This window comes from Neoarius graeffei, chromosome 4, assembly GCF_027579695.1.
Source record: "Neoarius graeffei isolate fNeoGra1 chromosome 4, fNeoGra1.pri, whole genome shotgun sequence".
Lineage (NCBI taxonomy): Eukaryota > Metazoa > Chordata > Actinopteri > Siluriformes > Ariidae > Neoarius > Neoarius graeffei.
The window spans coordinates 115,161,204-115,180,115 of record NC_083572.1 but is presented as its reverse complement, the minus strand read 5'-3'; the positions used below and the strand labels follow the sequence as shown (position 1 = coordinate 115,180,115).

Sequence of the window (18,912 nt, the reverse complement as noted above, 5' to 3'; positions counted from 1 at the left end):
TTCACTCCATACTGAGTACTCCACCATTACTGCTGGGCTCAGGCAATTACTAAAACCCGGGACAGAACGGGAGGTCACCGGTTTTAGCAACAACCGCGGGGAGGTCACTGCCTGAGCGACATGTCCCGTCCCAGATTTTAGCAACAACCCTCGGCTCACACTCCAGGAGGACTGGTGCAACTGAACTCACTTTAAAAACATAAAATAAATACTTATTTCCCTTTAATTGCTGGTACTGCACCCTCTTTCAATCCGAGCTTATAGCCAACGCTCCTCAACAGATCAGCGGTCTCGTACGAGTCTTCAGTAAAATGTGCAGAGCAGAGGAGAGACCACTTCATAGGTGCCCAATGTGCCCGTGAACTTCTCGCAAAACGCGTCCAAATCTTTGCAGTTTGAACATTCTTGGGCCGTGAATGCAACGTAAATCCGCCTTCTGTCATGTTGCTGCACCGACCAAAAACACTTCTACGCGGCATGGCGATAAATTAGCTCAAAATGGAGGATCGGAGTTGCAGTCAGCTCTGTGTTTTAGTATAGCGGAAATGGCGACGAGACCGATAGACTTCCTGCTGTGACGTTACAGATGTCAGTCATTCACTCAGACCGCTACCTATATACATCTCTTTAATCATAAAAATTACTGTATTAGATTTATTGATGACGCTTAAAACTATTCCCGTGCCATTCTTGAGGTCTCAAGGTGTTTATAAACGAAAAGCGAGGCCATGGCTCTGCGTATCTGCTTTAAGATGGGGTGAATGAAGCTGGTTTGGGTGAAGGTGTACGAGTTTGTTTATATGTTGAGCAGGAAAAAGAAGCTAAACTCATTAGGTGTGTCATATAGTACTTGTAGTGATGTAGCTGAGGATGAGGAACAGTCAGAGCCACGTTCCGGACTGCGCTGCACATTTCTGCATCCTTGTTATTGCACTCAGCAAACCCGTTCTGGATCATGAAATGATCATTTAAATCCGCAAAAGTGTGTTTTAGAAATGAGAACTTCTGTTTTCTTAATAATACAATGTTTTTGTGTTTTTCCTCTCTCTCTCTCTAATATGAAAAAGATGCTTGTTTGGGGGGGATTCAAATTCCGTCAAATATAGTTTTATCAAATATGTACATGTTCTTTGAAGTGAAAGTACACTTATACAGGGGTATTTATTTATTTTAAGCATATGCAGCCACAAATCAGAAAAAGTTGGGACTTTTTAATTTCAACAGTGTTTGCACTCGCACTGTAGCAGCACATTATTTAATTGTGTGATTTCTCTCGCCCCCCCCCCCCCAAAAAAAAACACTTTAGATTTTGATTCCTGCATCACACTTGAAAAAATTTTGTTACAGTAAATCATTTCCCACTTTATAATGTTTATAATGTGTATAACGTTCCCGTTCCTTCTCCCGACACTTAAAAGCTGTTTATGGACTGAAGACTCCAAGTGATGAAGTGTATCAGGTGTTATTTTTGTCCCGCTCTTCCTGTAAACAGGTCTGAAGGTGTGGAACAGTTCAGAGTCGTCACTGTCATATTTATCATTTCTAAATTCTCCAGACATTCTCTATTGGGGACAGAGGGGACACGCCCTCTTCTTCCACAGCCACGCCTTTGTAATGTGAGCAGAATGTGGTTTTGTGTTGTCTTGTTAATCTCCCTGGAAAAGACGTCGTCCTGAAGGCAGCAGATGTTGCTCCAAAATCTCAGTGGACTTTTCTGCATTAATGCTCCATCACAGAAGTGTAAGTTACCTTCGCCAAGGGCACTGACCCAACACCATACCATGACACACCCTGGCTTTTGGACTCGTTCCTGTAACAGTCTGGATGGTCCTTTTCCTCTTCAGAGCACACGGCGTCCATTTCTTCCAAAAAAGACCTGGAACACTGATTCGTCTGACCACAATACCCGTTCCCACTGTGTGATGGTCCATCCCAGACGCCTCCGAGCCCAGAGAAGTCGACGGCGCTTCTGGACACCGTTAACATAAGGCTTCCTTTTTGTACAGTAAAGTTGTAACTGGTGTTTGTGGCTGTAACTCTGTACTGTAACTTGATAAAGGTTTTCCAGAGTGATCCCGAGCCCATGTGGTTCTATCAGCTGTAGATGAATGAGGGTTCTTGATGCCGTCTGAGGGATCGGAGATCACGGGGGTTCAGATTAGGCTTGAGCCCTTTGTCCTTTACGCATTGAAATTCCTCCAGATTCCTTGAATGGTTTAATGATATTCTGCACCGTAGAGGGTGAAAGATCCAAATCCCTTCCTATCTTTCTTTGAGGAACATTGTTTTTAAACATTTCAATAATTTTCTCACGCATTTGTTGCTAAACTGGAGATCCTCGGCCCGTCTTTACTCCTCAAACACTCGGCCTTTCCTGGAGACTGATTTTGTACCAAATCGTGATTACAGTCACCTGTTGACATCACCTGTTTCACATCGTCATTGTTGTACCTCATTACTGGCCCTGTTTTCCCCGTCCCAACTTTTATTGGAATGTGCTGCAGGACTGAAACGCAGGAATGGGTGGATATTAACAAATGAAATGAAGTTGACCAACAAAACATGAAATATCTCGGGTTCATTCTGTCTGCAATGAAATACAAGTCAAAGTACATTTACACATCACTGATTTCTGTTTTATTTGCGTTTTCCATTCAGTCCCACCTTTTTCTGATTTAGAGCTGTACAGTGATCATTTAGATTATTAGAAACTAAGGGATATTTCTCGGTGTTAATTTTCAGTAATATAACTGTGCTAGTTGTTCAGGTCTCGTGTAAGTGTTTTACAGTGTTAATGAAGCCACTGGTCTTTACCTGATGCTGACGGTGCTGGGATTGTTTTCAGGTGCCGTTGGATCAGGCACAGTGCTGTTTAACTGCAGATATGAGCTGTGAGGGAATGACCATCCTGTCGGTCACTAACGCACTGCTCAGAGCACAACTCTGCTATGCGTCAGGAGAGGTGAAGGACACACACACTCTCTTTCTTGTGTATACGATACGTCTGTTCTAACACTTGGCACGACGGAGCAGACAGAATGTACAAACGTTATTACATCGTGTGTGTGTCAGGTGGAAGAAGGTGTACGCAGTCTCTGTGAGGTGTTGAAGGAGACTGCACTACATCACTCCAAAAGCTGGTATCTGCTGAAAGCTCGAGCTCTGCAGACTGCCAGTGCCTACCTCAGTCTGGACACGGGGACCCTGCACACACACCTGCGCCAGACCATTGTCCAGCACGGTACACACACACACTGCATATGCATGCATTCACACACAGGATGTAAAGTCTCACTAGAAATTTGCAGTTTGGAAGTTTAGCTTTGTAAATGCGGGTTATTTTTACTGCCCTAAAGCTACTGTTTATTAGTTGTTTGCTTGTTACAGTGTTGAATTGTTCTTGGCATGCTTACTAGCTTGACCAAACAGTTTACATACCTGCCAACCTGTACGCATCTTGCGTAGCCGCTACGAATTTTTACCTCATTGTACGACTGGACGTTTTCACATTAAAAAGTACGCGTATTGTCCGAACTCGCATTTCAGTCAAGTTCTCGCTGAAGTTGATGCCGCTGATCTGTGAGAAAACTCAAAGCCAGAATGGAACGCTTTGCCCAATCCCCCGCCCCTCTTCCAGAGCATGTGGCTCTGCCCTCTTCAGCCCCTCCCCTTCCTCCTTCGCGTCTCTGACTTGAGTGCAGCCAGGTGGCGAGAGCGAGTCGGGGATTGAAACGTCGGTTAGAGACGTCGTTTTTATATTTGTAACAGAAACAGTTGTGTTTCACGTGTACTCGAGCTTCCTAGCTGTTATTTTGTGCATTTACAACACCAGCAGTACAGGCTAGTTCTTCATTTAACTTCGAAGCCGTCACTCGAGGCTGCATATTCGATGCGGTAACCAACGAAACCTGATTACAATTCCTCTCGCGCTGTCATTGAATCACTATGATTAGTGCCACTTTATTGATGTGCTCAACAGAACGTAGCGTGTTGTATATGTTAAGGGCAGTCGGTAACTTCTGTCAATGGTAGCCTAGAATGTTTGCAGATGATGTGAAGTCGAAAATTGGTCATCCGTCTTATGAAAAAACCTGCGTGGTACTGCAGTATCAAATGCTTTTTTATACAGTATTACTGCAGTAAATGCAATAGTTTGCACATGAAAAAGGCGTACTACAAAATACTGCAGTGTACTGTATAATGCAATATTTTTACTGTATAATGCAATATTTATACTTCCAACATGTTAAAAAATGCAAAAGTCTAAACCTACTGCATGGGAAATTTGTGCAGACCATGTTTTGTGTTGAAAGTGCCTTTTTTACACACTGTATCTATTTAATGTGTTATTTATTTTTGAAAGAGTGGCTCTGGTTTAATTTCATTTCATTTGCGCATGTATTTAATGTTTTTTGTGCTTTTCAAAACGGAAGGAAGTTCCCAAGAGCCATCAATAACAGTTTCCCAAAGTCTATCAATAGGAATGTTTTACAAAACTGGACTATGTTCCCAAGGTCAATCAATAAAACTGGATTGAAAGTGTGTTTTTGGTCTGTGGGGGCGCATGCGCGCCGGGTTGGGGTGAGGTTGACGCGAAGTGGGGGGGTACTCATGAAATTGTAAAATTGTACTCATAAAATGTTTTCAAGGTTGGCAGGTATGCAGTTTATATATTTATAAAAATAAATAAAAAAAGAATGAAATGAATGAGTCATGGTGTTGGTCAATGTGGTAAATTCCCGTATTTCTTGCCACGCGATGTCTGCAAGGTAAAACTGATCATGTCCATCATTTTAACATTTTGGTGTGTGCAGGTTTAAAGACTCCAGACACGACCCAGTATGAAGCCCTGAAGCTGTTGTGCAGTCTGGTGATGATGCTGCTGGGAAACGGCTTTTACGGAGCGCCTGGTCTCAACACAGACACTCAGTTTGTAGACCAAGGTACAAACAAACATGTTTCTCCTCCGGAGGATGATGGACCAATCATAGTGTAGCACCTGTGCCCAAGACCAATGATTATTGACAAACTGCTCACCTGTAGGTGTAAATCTGATTCATAGAGTAAACACTGTGAATGTAGTTTAATCGTTATTATAAATGTAGCTGTAAGCAGCGATTAAGGGGGCCAGTCGTTTTCTGGCCTCACTTCTTCTGGTTCCTATGCAGATGTATACTTAATTTGATCGTGATGCATTAAGCCCTTGCTGAGAGAGTGCTTCACTGACTTCTCACTAGTGCTGTGAATTTGAACTTGAAGCCTGTTTATTACCATCATGTCATGAAACAAAGTGGAAAATTCCACATTTCTGTCTTTCAAAATGGTGGAACTTGACATGGTATCTGTTTATCTGCATGTATCAAAGATTCAGACAAGACTAGGATGATGAGTTTATGATCGTAAATGCATGTCTAATTTCTTCCTGTTGGTGGCGCAAGAGCAGTTAAGGGATGTGTTTACTGTACGAGCGGATGTATGTTTTGTTCACACTTGTCCTGGGCTGTGTGTGTAGGGGACAGCGTGGTGTTTAAATGGCTGTTGCTTAGTGAGGTGTTGCTCTGCTCGGAGAGGATGGTGCGCTTGAGGAGCAGCAGTGGAACAGCTCATGAGGCCAAAGCTCAGTGCCTTGAGGCCCTCAAACTTGCCACTAAACTGCACACACTCAGCCAGTGAGTCCTGATTTATAAAACACACACACTAAACAAGCTTCCTGAAGCATTCCATCGTCTTCTAATGAGAACATGAACAAGCCTCGACTCCACATGTGTAGGTTCATAAATATCAATTTAATACCAGGTCTGAATGGTGTGGTTCACTTCAATGTGGCATAACGTGTGTGTTGTAGCTGTGCTGAGCTGTTGGTGTTGAAGGCTGAACTGGAGTTGATGAAAGGTGCAGGTGAAGCCAGTGTTTTGGATCTGGAGCAGGTCAGACACTTGCTGGACTTTTGTACAGGTAAACGCATCTTAGACATTAATTTAGATCTTTTAATCAAACTCTGATTCTGATCAGTTGATTGAATTTCCTGTCCGTTACACAGCTGCAAATCACAGGTTTATACCGTACGATTACACACCTTCTCATACATTTTTGTTTTCTATAGTAACAACTGAAAATGTAGAATTGGTGGTGGGGGGGTTCCACCTCTTTCTCTAAACCAGTCCTTCTCAAATAGTGGGGTACGATGCCGGGGGGGGGGTGTGACCCTGGGGAACATGCTTTTGCTGTACTAGAATAAAGTGTAATTGCACATCCACTACAGTAGGTGGCAGTGGCGCTCTCATTGTCAGGGTGTGCGCGGGGAGTATTAGCACTATGGGGTAGGGTTTTTTTGCGTACACACAGCACAGAGCAGGAGAAATGAAGTGCAGTGAACAAACCGTCAAGAGACACCATGGAAAAATATTTAACAGGGATGAAGAGGAAGGCGGAGAGAGACGGAGATAATGAGACAAACGACAGTCTCCCGAAAGCTAAGACGAGGAAATAGGATGAAGAATACGATTCTTCTTCCCTTTGCAGCATCTTATCTTTGTGACCCTGGCTTCTCTGCTGTTGCTGCACTGAAGACCACGTACAGGTCCCAGCTAAACATTGAGCAGGAGCTGAGAGTTGCAGGATCATGCTTCAAACCCCGCTTCGAAAAGCTGTGCACTGCAAAACGTGCTCGTTAATCCTGACTTCCTCATTTTGATAAAAAAAAAAAATCAGCACAAATAGTTTTATTAATTTTAGTTTTGTAGGTTAAAGTGTTTTATATATTGTGCTCCTGAGTTAATGTTGCTGATCAATTTGAATTTATCATTTATTGAGGCGGCACGGTGGTGTAGTGGTTAGCGCTGTCGCCTCACAGCAAGAAGGTCCTGGGTTCGAGCCCCGTGGCCGGCGAGGGCCTTTCTGTGCGGAGTTTGCATGTTCTCCCCGTGTCCGCGTGGGTTTCCTCCGGGTGCTCCGGTTTCCCCCACAGTCCAAAGACATGCAGGTTAGGTTAACTGGTGACTCTAAATTGAGCGTAGGTGTGAATGTGAGTGTGAATGGTTGTCTGTGTCTATGTGTCAGCCCTGTGATGACCTGGCGACTTGTCCAGGGTGAACCCCGCCTCTCACCCATAGTCAGCTGGGATAGGCTCCAGCTCGCCTGCGACCCTGTAGAACAGGATAAAGCGGCTACAGATAATGAGAGGAGTATGAAATGGGGCGTGCCCCACTATTTGAAAAGGACCGAATTAGTCGGTTAAAAAATGTTTATATAAGGGTTTTTTTTTTTGCAAATTGCAAGCACTTTGATGGACCTTAAATCTTTTCTGTTACAGACTAAAAACAAGTTATTCTTTGTTGTAAGTTGATCTATATTCTTTTCTTTTTTGTCTTCTTTAATGTTATTAGGATACAGTGTTATGCAGAGGTGTACTTGTATTATAAGTACACCTAACACCATTGTTAAGTCTTATAACAATTTTATAGACAAATTATACTATTTATAGTCGCGGCGGAGAGTGGAGGGGCGCGAAATGTTTTCTTCTTCCTGGGGGGGGCATAACAGAAAATAATTGAGAAGCACTGCTCTAAACTAAGGTGTTTAACATTTCTGGAAGTCTCCAGCATCAGAGGTAAAGCTGTAACTAAGTTTTCCAATGTCTTCAGGATGGATGAGTTTACACTTTTTCTCGGTAGTTTGTGTAACAAGCTGCGTTTCTTTGTCTTAACTTCAATGATTGGAATAGAGAGAGACTGGTGAGGGAGCAGCTGTTTTATAGCTGCTGTAACATAACTGAAAACAGGAATTAACTTTACATTTTTTTTAAATGGTTTAAAAAAAATCAAATTGTACTTGTTGGTAAATTGCTGTGATATAAGAGGAATAGAGGGAGAGAGACTGGTGATGTAATGAATAAAAGACTTGAGGACAAGCTCTTGTAGGAAAATAATCAACTTCTGGATTTTAACAGTAACTCCACGTCAGTGTCCCCCACCCCTCATAAATATTGTCTCAATTTTGTTGTTTTGAGAACCCTTTCCATGTGTAGCATTAGTCAGTAATGAACGTAGCTAAACGCAGAGACCTTTCTCCTGTTATCGTTTTAGATTTTGGTCATCAGCATCAGCAGAAGTCTGAGGTGAAGATAAAACCCCGTAAAGGCCGCCCGGCTGTGAAAGCCTCCGCCCCCGAGCTCCCGGAGGAGGAAGAGGAGGATGTGCGTGGGCTCCTGAGCTCTCGCTCATTGGGCCGTGAAGCTTTAGAGGAGCTGTCTGAGTTGGGGCAGGACGCGTCCCCTCCTCTGAAGCCCAAACGGCAGCGTATGTTGTCCTGCCTGAGTCATGCTGAGAGCTGCTCCTGTCCCTGCTGTACTGAACCCAGCCTGGCTCGAGTCAGTGTGCTCTGGGCCCTGGCACAAGCCGACGCCCAGAACGAGGCGCAGAGTTCACGCAGACTACGCCACGTAGCTAAACTTCGCTGTCGCAGCATCAGCGTGAAACTCTACACCCGCTTGGCAGCACTGGTGCCCGTTAAATGTTCAGAAAAGCCGTGCATGCTGCAGCCGGAGATTGTGAGACTGCAGCTGAGCGCAGTGCTGACACAGCTGTGCTGCGGCGTGGCCGAGACGGGGAAAGCCACCGCTCTGTGGGAGGAGATAGAGGCAGGGCTGGAGGCTGTGGAGCCCAGAGGGGCACGGTTACCTGAGCTGGGGCCTCTGAAGGCGGCTCTGCTGGGGGCCAAAGCTGTGGCCTGCTGCCTGGCTCTGGCTGGAAAGAAGCAGTGCAGCCCTGATGAGCTCTTCTCCTCTGTGTGGGGCTGGGCTCCTCCGACGGCTCCTAAAATCAAAACACAAGTCAAACCCCGAGGAAAGAGCTCCAGCGGTGACAAACCTCTCCCAGCCACAGCACCATCGGCGAAGAACCTCATGGAGATCAAACAGGAGGCCTGTGTAGAACCGGGGGGTAAAAAAACCCGAGAGGTCACTATCGGTTCCTCGAAGAAACCCAAGACCTCTGTGCCAAAAATCAGCATCACGAAGCCTGCCATGGTATTTAAAACCCCACGAGCAACCAGAACCCCCAGACCCAGGTCTGTCTCCGTCGTGACTCCGGTTGACATGGCCACTGACCTGAGTGCGTTTGACTTCACCAACGAGGTTCCTGATATTGCAGTCAGCGCCACCCCTCTTCCTGTGGCCAAGGCCACGCCCAGTAGTCGCTCTGGGGTTACAAGATCAAAGGATGTGCCAAAGGGTTCCTTCCAGGTTTTTGAAGATTCGTCCCCACTGCAAGAGAAACCCGTCCCTGTTCCAGCTGCTCCGAAACGGACCAAACGTTCACGCTTTAAGGTCTGAGAAGTGGTTTTTAGACGTCTTGTTCACAGGAATGCACATAAACACACAAGTTAACAAATGAGCACAAATGTTGAAATGTGCACACGAGTACATCTCCTTTAATATTTACTCATAAAACCAGTCTGTTTCTTCTTTCTGTGTTCTTCCCAGGTGGAGTTCAGTGATGAGAGCGATGCGGAGACGGCTGATGCGCTGGAGACAAAGTCCGAGAAGCGTCCCGTCTCCTGTACACCAAAACCCCCCTCCGAGCCCTGTCTGAGCCGAGCTCCAGCGCAGGACCGGCCCAGACGCACAAGAACCACCAAGAAAAGCACCGCCCTGTGTACCAGCGGTGCCTCCTCCGAGGAAGAAACGCAGCCACGACGGGGACGGTCCAGAAAAGCTCAGAGCTCCGATGACGTGGAGAAACCGGAGAGGATGAGGATGATCCGAGAGGATGAGGTTGGAGACGGGCTGGATATCAGCCTGGAGGACCTTCAGGAGTCTGACTCGGAGATGGTGAACGCAGGTGTGTGTGTGTGTGTGAGACTGACTGACTTGGAGATGCTGGAATGTAATGCTTGTTCATATCCACATCCTGTGTGTGTAGGAAGTGCAGCTGACGGCCCTGACGCTGACTGTGAGGTGCTGAGGAGAGACCTGGGAGCAGATCTGACCAGAGACTGTGTGAAGGAGCTCAGGAGCTCTGGACAGGCAGGAATACCAGTACCCCACACACACGTCACACCAGGTGAATGAGGTTCCTGTTTCTAGTACATCACGAAGCAGACCTGCTTACAGGAGCGCCACGTTTTAAATACGCTGCTACGAGTTCCTGGTTAAATATATCGACTCCAAAAGATCAAACTTTTTCTCAAAATGAAAATGGTGGATGAGCCAGTTGACATGAATTTGTTATGACGGAATTTTAACTCTTTACCCCTTACAAGCGTGCAAACGGCGTGCTTTTCGGCGCATTCCGCTTTTTCCCCGGCATTTTGGGTGACTTGTGTAATTCGTGCAGATCCGAAGAGTTTTTTTTGGGGGGGGGTTGGTCTCTGGTAATCCACTCTGGTAGTAATGATAGACCCGAGTACTGTGCAGACCATACAACGTTTGGTTCCCCCTGGTGGATATATTCCGTTATAACTTTCCCCAGTTCGCCTAATCTAATGTGTGCGTGAGTTTTTCCCCCTCGTGACAGCGCGATGCAGCCCAGCCTCAGTGCACTTCAATGGCATTTGGGAGCTCTGCGCTTTTCAATCTCAAAATGCAAGACGGTTACTGGACAAATACTGCGAAAACGCCCACCCACGGACTCCGAGCCTCACAGTGGGAGGGACATGGCAGTTTCTGCGAGGAGACTGGTGATTGGTGAAAGCGGCCGGATATTTTCTTTGACAGCTCGTTTCAACTATAGACAGGCAGCGGTGAATCTCAGTTCAGTCCCATGCGGATTCGCGAGTGCTGTGGTGTATTGTAAGAGATCAGCTTACATTTCGATTTCATTCATTACATACGGTTTCTACCAGCTTTTTTAGTTTGTATATATTTTCATTGTAAATAAAGTGTAAATATAGTGTTGTCAAGTTTGCTATCTTAGTTCCAGAAATTTCGTTTATTTGAGTGACTGAACTTGAGGGGGCTAGTCAGCTAGCAAGAAAGCTGCGCACGGATGCCAAGCATTGCTGATTTAATTTTGGCGAAGCCATTTGCCAGTCTTCCTTTCGAGGAAAAAATTAAAATTAAAGAGCAGGGTAGACCAACGCCTCAAATTGACTTGGTGAAAAAGGTAGGGAATAATACTCGTTCCTTTCAGCTCTCCTGGTACGAGAAAGTGAATTGGCTAACAGCAAGTGACCCACATCAACAACAGTAAATAGGCTACTTTAGTAATATGTCATGGATGGACCAAAAATATAGAATCTATTTAAAATGTTTATGCTGAGTATATTATATTGGAATATATGTTTTTCTGGATATGAATTAAACACAGCTACAATTTGGAAAACATTTTTAAACAAAAACACAGCCGAGAACATTTCACACTACAGACCTGGATTAAAGTGAAGGGAGTAAAGATGGACTGACTTTGGGGTGGGGAACTGAAGATGGATTGGGAACTGAATTAATAAATAATAGTATTAAATAAATGTTCTGTTTTGTTGAAACTGTTGTCTGACTGATATTTTGTGTGTGTGGTGGTGGTGGTGGGGGGTCCGCGTCGCCGTGCTACCTCACTCTTTTTTGACCATGGTTGTTTGCATCCCTGCCCTTAAAGCAGTTGCTACAGCCACCCTTGTACATGTATATACTGTTCACCCTTAGAACATATTTGCAAGAACAAAGTCTAAAGACAAGGTTTTAGACAAGGCGTCATATGTCATTAAGGAGTAAAGAGTTAATATTTCCTCGAAGCCCCGCCCACTTCAGATCCTGAGGCATCTCTGCTTTCTGTTGCAGTGAATGTTTTGAGCTCATTAATGTGTTTTAACTTTTGACCTGAAAGAAAAGTGTTGGCTCTAAAAGTTTGGCAATAATTTTAATGTGTACGATGATTAGAAAATCGATGGTGCTGTTTCCGCTCCTGCACCGGGGTAGAACTTGTGTGGATATCCAGGGTTTACAGTAACCACCAGGCAGAGACACGAGACAAATATAACATGCACCCTTTTATTACTGTGTGTGTGTGTGTACAGGTGAGCTCTCAGTGGATGGGATCCAATCACTTTTGACCTCCTCTTGGCTCCTTGTCCATCATTTTCCAAACCCCTCCCTCTACCCACACCTGTGCTCGCTGCTCGCCCTGTTACTCGGCCCGTCTGATCCCATCACCACGGCGATGCTGCATGCTCAGTCACTGGGTGTGTCCTCTCGTCACCATATGACTCGTCACCTGGCCAGTCGGATTAGGTGTGAGGAGGTTCCCCCCCCCCCCCCTTTTTTTTTTTTTAAATACATCGTAAACTTTCCGAGTGGTACCATAAATTATTTTTAATGTTTTATCTGTTGAACTCTGAACTCCTGTGCTAGATTCTATAATTCATGGCTGTGTGAGAAGCTCCCCTGACCCCGGTTCTTATCGCTCATGTTTAGGAAGCTGAAGAAGTCGAACGGTGATGTTGTGGAGAGTCTGAGCGGACTGAGTCTGGAGGAATCCTCCAATCACACGCAGACAAAGACTCTGTCTGCACTCGAGAGGATTTACTCCTTCACCTGCACACAGCCGACTCAGTTCCCGCACGCGCACTGCCGAGAGTTCACGCAGCAGCTCAAACACCTGCCCACAGGTAGAACGCACAACGTGCTGGGATGTGATGGACCACCATGTGGATTAGCTGTGATAAACAGGGCTGTCGTCTCGTGCAGGTGTAACTGTGTGTTTGCTGTCTCTCGTGGGGGCGTGTCCTGGTGACATTGGCAGCACCATTCTTATCTCACGACTGGAGCGTGACTCCACCCCCATCACCATGAGGATCCCGACTGCACGAACACACGTACGTTTCTGCAATGTGCTGTACCAACCGGTGTGCTGCAGTGTGTGTACTTATTGACTGTGTGTGTGTGTAGCGCTCTATGGCTGTGCTGCTGGAGGAGATGGAGGCGGTGCTAGAGGGCCAGAAGAAGGTCAGCGCAGTAGCAGACAAGGCACAGTGGTGGGAGGGCAGGAAGGCTCTTGACGCTCGAGTGCAGGTGAAAGATTGTGTTTATAACATGATGCTCATTAATATTCGCATATTCATTAGTGCTTATATCACATAAACCACAGGATAAAACTTTCTGTGCTCACGACATCGAGTATAACCTTAAGTGTTGTAGCGCCTGCTTGGTGCACTACTGTATATACGCTCAGTCTCTCAGCCATACTGTCAGTGTTTAAGAGCCGGTAGAGTGCACCGTAAACGCGTGCTAGACAGGGTGCAGCAGAGGTGCTGTAGACCCGACATGGTGCACCATTTCCTCACTTCATGGGGAATGAGGTAAGCTTTAGACCCTGTGGAGTGCACTTGATACGCTCACTACATGGGCTGTAATGTACGGTGGTGCTTGAAAGTTTGTGAACCCTTTAGAATTTTCTATATTTCTGCATAAATGTGACCTAAAACATCATCAGATTTTCACACAAGTCCTAAAAGTAGATAAAGAGAACCCAGTTAAACAAATGAGACAAAAATATTATACTTGGTCATTTATTTATTGAGGAAAATGATCCAATATTACATATCTGTGAGTGGCAAAAGTATGTGAACCTTTGCTGTCAGTATCTGGTGTGACCCCCTTGTGCAGCAATAACTGCAACTAAACGTTTGCGGTAACTGTTGATCAGTCCTGCACACCGGCTTGGAGGAATTTTAGCCCGTTCCTCCGTACAGAACAGCTTCAACTCTGGGATGTTGGAGAAATATAGAAAATTCTAAAGGGTTCACAAACTTTCCTGCACCACTGTAAGTGTTTAAGACCCTGTGTGTAGAGCACTAGATGCCCAACAGAACACTAATCGTGACACAAATATAGAAAAACTGACTGAAGTAGAAGTCTGTTCAGAATTAAAATGTTATTGGTCGCTCAACTGTGTGTTTTGCTTTTGGTGTTTCTCAGAAACTTCTTGAGGACATGGAGGCGGCTTTGGGTGTATGGCGAGCATTGCTCCTCCCCTTGACCTCTGACCCTGAGCTCCCAGCTCAAATGAAACTCCTTCAGTCATCACTAAAAGGAATGAAGATCACAGTGGACATGCTGAAGGTCAGAGATGAGTGCATGTGCACCGGATCCGGGTTCAGCAGCAATGTTAAGAGATTTAACTTGTTGTTGTTCCTGCAGGTGATTCTTTCCGCAGCTCCTCTGCTGTCTCGCTCTGACCTGCAGTCTCTGTGTGAGGGGGCGTGTCTGCATGACGGAGACTTCCTGAAGCTGCTACAGAAGAGTGTGTGTGAGCTGAAGTGGAGAGAGGAACCGCGTGGACACACAGTCCTCATCTTAGACAAGGTGGGTTTCTGCTCGAGTCCCATGGAACATGCTTTAATACAGGATGGGGATTTTAGTGCGCGTGTGTGTGTTGCAGTATCTTCAGAAGCTGCCATGGGAGAACATCTCGTGTTTAAAGCCTCGTTCTGTCACTCGTATGCCTTCACTGCACGCTGTACTGGGGCACAGTCATCTCCGAGAGGTACACACACCTCTCCACCCTACACTGGTCTGTCTTATTAGATGTGATCATGTGACCTGAGTGCTTTTGTTTCCCCCTCAATCTCAGGTGGATCCAGACTGCGTGCTGTCCCGTGGTGTTGATCCTCAACAGGTTTATTTTGTTCTGAACCCTGATGGAAACCTGCCTGAGACGGACAAGCGCTTCAGAGACTGGTTTACTGGGTTAGACTTCGCGCGCGCGCGCACACACACACACACACACACACACACACACACACACACACGTGTGTCTATTTATAAACGTGGCGTGTTCAACTAAAATTTCTGGTCTAAAAGGTCCAGTTACAGTAAAGGAGTTCCTTCTGAAAGTCCGGATAGGAGACGAACATGACGTCGGTTACTTGATGTGTATAAAATTCCATTACTATATTTGATTTTTTTTATAAAGCAGATTCATGATGGCAAATGTTGAGAACTAGTTCAAGTTGCTAAGCATTTACATCCTCTGACTTTTTAATACACTAATAGTAATCCTCAAAAAAATTCTGATCTCAACATGTTCCAGTACTTTTGCTTGGGGGGGGCAGAGGCCCAGAGTAAAGTCTGTGTGTTTATGTACGGTTAGTCGCTGAAGTTGATGAACCTTCTCGTTCTTTATACGTTTAAGTTTATGGGTGAACTTTTGATGCTGACTTGACTGAACATGCTAAACTGAGTTACGCCATATTAGTTTTTTTTCTTCATTCATTATAAAATGTTGAACAGTAAAGTGTGTAAAGGTTAAAACCTTTACGTTCAAACAGTGTTTTCAACCTTCAGAGTTTTGAGTGTTGAAATATTAAAATGCTGAAACGTTTCTCTGCTGACCCAGTTGGTTATCAGGGCGTTGTCTTTAACTCTGTCTGGACCCCATACTGATCCGGGTTCATGCCATCAGATCCCACGGTTTGTTCTGCACAACCTCTTCCATGTGGACGAATGGGAAATCTGATTTGGAACATTGCTATGGCAACCATAATTCCAATCTTTCCCAAAGGCACAAGCACCTTCTTCCCATATACGATCACTCTGAACTGAATGAGTCCTCACCATTGTGTGCCTTTACATGATAACGCTTTTACTGTCAGCTCCTGTTCTGGTCCATCTTTATATACCGCTGTCCTTCTGATCACATCATGCTGGCTAACGTGTTGCGTGTGTGTGACGTTCCTCAGTGAGCAGGCGTGGAAGGGTGTGTGTGGAGCTCCTCCTGATCCTGATCAGCTCCAGGAGGTCGTCGCCACTAAAGACCTGTACATGTGAGTGAACCGTCACCACACAGCTCTGTAAACAGGAGAAAGATGGCGAAGTTTCCCTTTCTTTAATTTTCACGAAACTGATCCACGGCCTGTCTGTGCAGTTATGTGGGACACGGAGCTGGAGCGCGCTTCCTGGACTCTCAGCGGCTGCTCCGAGGGAACGTTCATGCCGTGGCGCTGCTCTTCGGGTGCAGTAGTGCTGCGCTCAGTGTGCAGGGAAACCTCGAGGGAACTGGAATCACCCTCAGCTACCTCACCGCTGGGTGGTAATGCACACACACACACACACACACACGAGGGCTGGGTGAAATGATATAATGTGATTACATTATGACACTTAGATATTGTGATCTGATTCTGTTACATTTTCAATAAATACAAACTTGACAGAAGGCAGCTTGTATGATGTTAAAGTACTTTTTTTTATTAATTTTTTTAACGTGTTCAGTGTTTTTATACTTGAAGTTCTTTAAAGCTGTGTGTAAATTTTCATGCATGAAATCCATTGAAAAACTCCTGTTTTTGTTTTTCTTCACTCCTCAGTAGACATTGATCAATGTCACATAAATTGCCAAGCATGTCTGAGGCACAGTTGTTTTACATTTACAGTGGTGCTTGAAAGTTTGTGAACCCTTTAGAATTTTCTATATTTCTGCATAAATATGACCTAAAACATCATCAGATTTTCACACAAGTCCTAAAAGTAGATAAAGAGAACCCAGTTAAACAAATGAGACAAAAATATTATACTTGGTCATTTATTTATTGAGGAAAATTATCCAATATTACATATCTGTGAGTAGCAAAAGTATGTGAACCTCTAGGATTAGCAGTTAATTTGAAGGTGAAATTAGAGTCAGGTGTTTTCAATCAATGGGATGACAATCAGGTGTGAGTGGGCACCCTGTTTTATTTAAAGAACAGGGATCTATCAAAGTCTGATCTTCACAACACATGTTTGTGGAAGTGTATCATGGCAGGAACAAAGGAGATTTCTGAGGACCTCAGAAAAAGCGTTGTTGATGCTCATCAGGCTGGAAAAGATTACAAAACCATCTCTAAAGAGTTTGGACTCCACCAATCCACAGTCAGACAGATTATGTACAAATGGAGGAAATTCAAAACCATTGTTACCCTCCCCAGGAGTGGTCGACCAACAAAGATCACTCCAAGAGCAAGGCGTGTAATAGTCGGCAAGGTCACAAAGGACCCCAGGGTAACTTCTAAGCAACTGAAGGCCTCTCTCACATTGGCTAATGTTAATGTTCATGAGTCCACCATCAGGAGAACACTGAACAACAATGGTGTGCATGGCAGGGTTGCAAGGAGAAAGCCACTGCTCTCCAAAAAGAACATTGCTGCTCGTCTGCAGTTTGCTAAAGATCATGTGGACAAGCCAGAAGGCTATTGGAAAAATGTTTTGTGGACGGATGAGACCAAAATAGAACTTTTTGGTTTAAATGAGAAGCGTTATGTTTGGAGAAAGGAAAACACTGCATTCCAGCATAAGAACCTTATCCCATCTGTGAAACATGGTGGTGGTAGTATCATGGTTTGGGCCTGTTTTGCTGCATCTGGGCCAGGACGGCTTGCCATCATTGATGGAACAATGAATTCTGAATTATACCAGCGAATTCTAAAGGAAAATGTCAGGACATCTGTCCATGAACTGAATCTCAAGAGAAAGTGGGTCATGCAGCAAGACAACGACCCTAAGCACACAAGTCGTTCTACCAAAGAATGGTTAAAGAAGAAAAAAGTTAATGTTTTGGAATGGCCAAGTCAAAGTCCTGACCTTAATCCAATGGAAATGTTGTGGAAGGACCTGAAGCGAGCAGTTCATGTGAGGAAACCCACCAACATCCCAGAGTTGAAGCTGTTCTGTACGGAGGAACGGGCTAAAATTCCTCCAAGCCGGTGTGCAGGACTGATCAAATGTTTAGTTGCAGTTATTGCTGCACAAGGGGGTCACACCAGATACTGAAAGCAAAGGTTCACATACTTTTGCCACTCACAGATATGTAATATTGGATCATTTTCCTCAATAAATAAATGATCAAGTATAATATTTTTGTCTCATTTGTTTAACTGGGTTCTCTTTATCTACTTTTAGGACTTGTGTGAAAATCTGATGAGGTTTTAGGTCATATTTATACAGAAATATAGAAAATTCTAAAGGGTTCACAAACTTTCAAGCACCACTGTAGCCACACAGACAAAACTCCATAAAAGGCAAAGAGTTCTGAAAACAAAATGGTGTTTCAACAGTGAGTGCTTTTATAAGCATAGTGTGTAACATTCCAGTAATGCAGCTACGCTACTGCAGCACAACAGCTACCATAAACACACACGCTTCCTGGTTTATAGGGTGCCGTTACTTTTTGTCCGATTCAGGACCTGTTATGCCCTCCACCCCACCCCCAAATTAATTAGAAGTGACAGCATTTTGCAAAATGCTCCTTAAATTCATGTCGAACTGAAATAAATGACTTTGATCTCCACAGTATGATGCGTTTTATAAAATCACAAACGATTATAGTCTGAATAAATGTTCACATTCATGAGTCTCCTTATGGAAACTTGTACAAACTCAGAAGTGAAATGTGCGATAAATGATTTTTCCCTAAGAAATGTGTTTTAAGCTCGGAGTTTTGAGGGTGTGGCTAAATGAATATCCACGATAGCGTGAATTGCACTTATTTCTGACTTATTTTGGTGTAGCTTACAGAAATGTTTACACCTTCGCCTTTTAAAAGATTGATAAATGAGGATTTATTTTTTTTTAAATAAAATCCCATTTTAAATTTAGTTCAGTTTTCATAAGATTAGTGATGTATCGCTTGGTCGTGTTTCTCAGCTGCGCCCCCTAGTGGACATGTAAATTACATTGATTACCTGAGGAGGGGGTATTTCCGGTCTCAGACTTTGTACGAGTTTAAATCAAATGCAGAAAGCTGCAAGTTTTCTAGCCCTGAAATTAGCTCCGCCCCCTTTCCCAGTCAGATCAGAGTTCATCTCCAAACTTCCAAGGTGCTTTAGCCCCGATTAGTTAAAATCTGATCAGAGGAAGTGTCTAGTGGTGAAGTAACTGAAGTTCGAAAATACTGGAATGATATTTTTCCGACTGGAGCCCCGCCCCCAGAATCTACACTTGCC

General features: G+C 44.5%; 1 protein-coding gene across 2 annotated transcripts in view; it reads left to right on the top strand.

Annotated features, from left to right (window-relative positions):
• The window catches only part of espl1 (extra spindle pole bodies like 1, separase), a 37,601-nt gene that overhangs the window by 17,828 nt on the left and 861 nt on the right, over positions 1–18,912 (top strand). For both annotated transcript variants that reach the window (XM_060920253.1, XM_060920252.1), the window contains exons 14-31: positions 2,846–2,962; positions 3,073–3,241; positions 4,815–4,943; positions 5,513–5,669; positions 5,846–5,955; positions 8,085–9,325; positions 9,482–9,839; positions 9,921–10,061; positions 12,010–12,223; positions 12,407–12,600; positions 12,680–12,807; positions 12,881–13,003; positions 13,910–14,053; positions 14,132–14,296; positions 14,373–14,477; positions 14,565–14,680; positions 15,673–15,756; positions 15,858–16,022. In XM_060920253.1, coding sequence (XP_060776236.1) covers positions 2,846–2,962; positions 3,073–3,241; positions 4,815–4,943; positions 5,513–5,669; positions 5,846–5,955; positions 8,085–9,325; positions 9,482–9,839; positions 9,921–10,061; positions 12,010–12,223; positions 12,407–12,600; positions 12,680–12,807; positions 12,881–13,003; positions 13,910–14,053; positions 14,132–14,296; positions 14,373–14,477; positions 14,565–14,680; positions 15,673–15,756; positions 15,858–16,022 — 3,860 coding nt within the window. The remainder of the gene's footprint in view (positions 1–2,845; positions 2,963–3,072; positions 3,242–4,814; positions 4,944–5,512; positions 5,670–5,845; positions 5,956–8,084; positions 9,326–9,481; positions 9,840–9,920; positions 10,062–12,009; positions 12,224–12,406; positions 12,601–12,679; positions 12,808–12,880; positions 13,004–13,909; positions 14,054–14,131; positions 14,297–14,372; positions 14,478–14,564; positions 14,681–15,672; positions 15,757–15,857; positions 16,023–18,912) is intronic.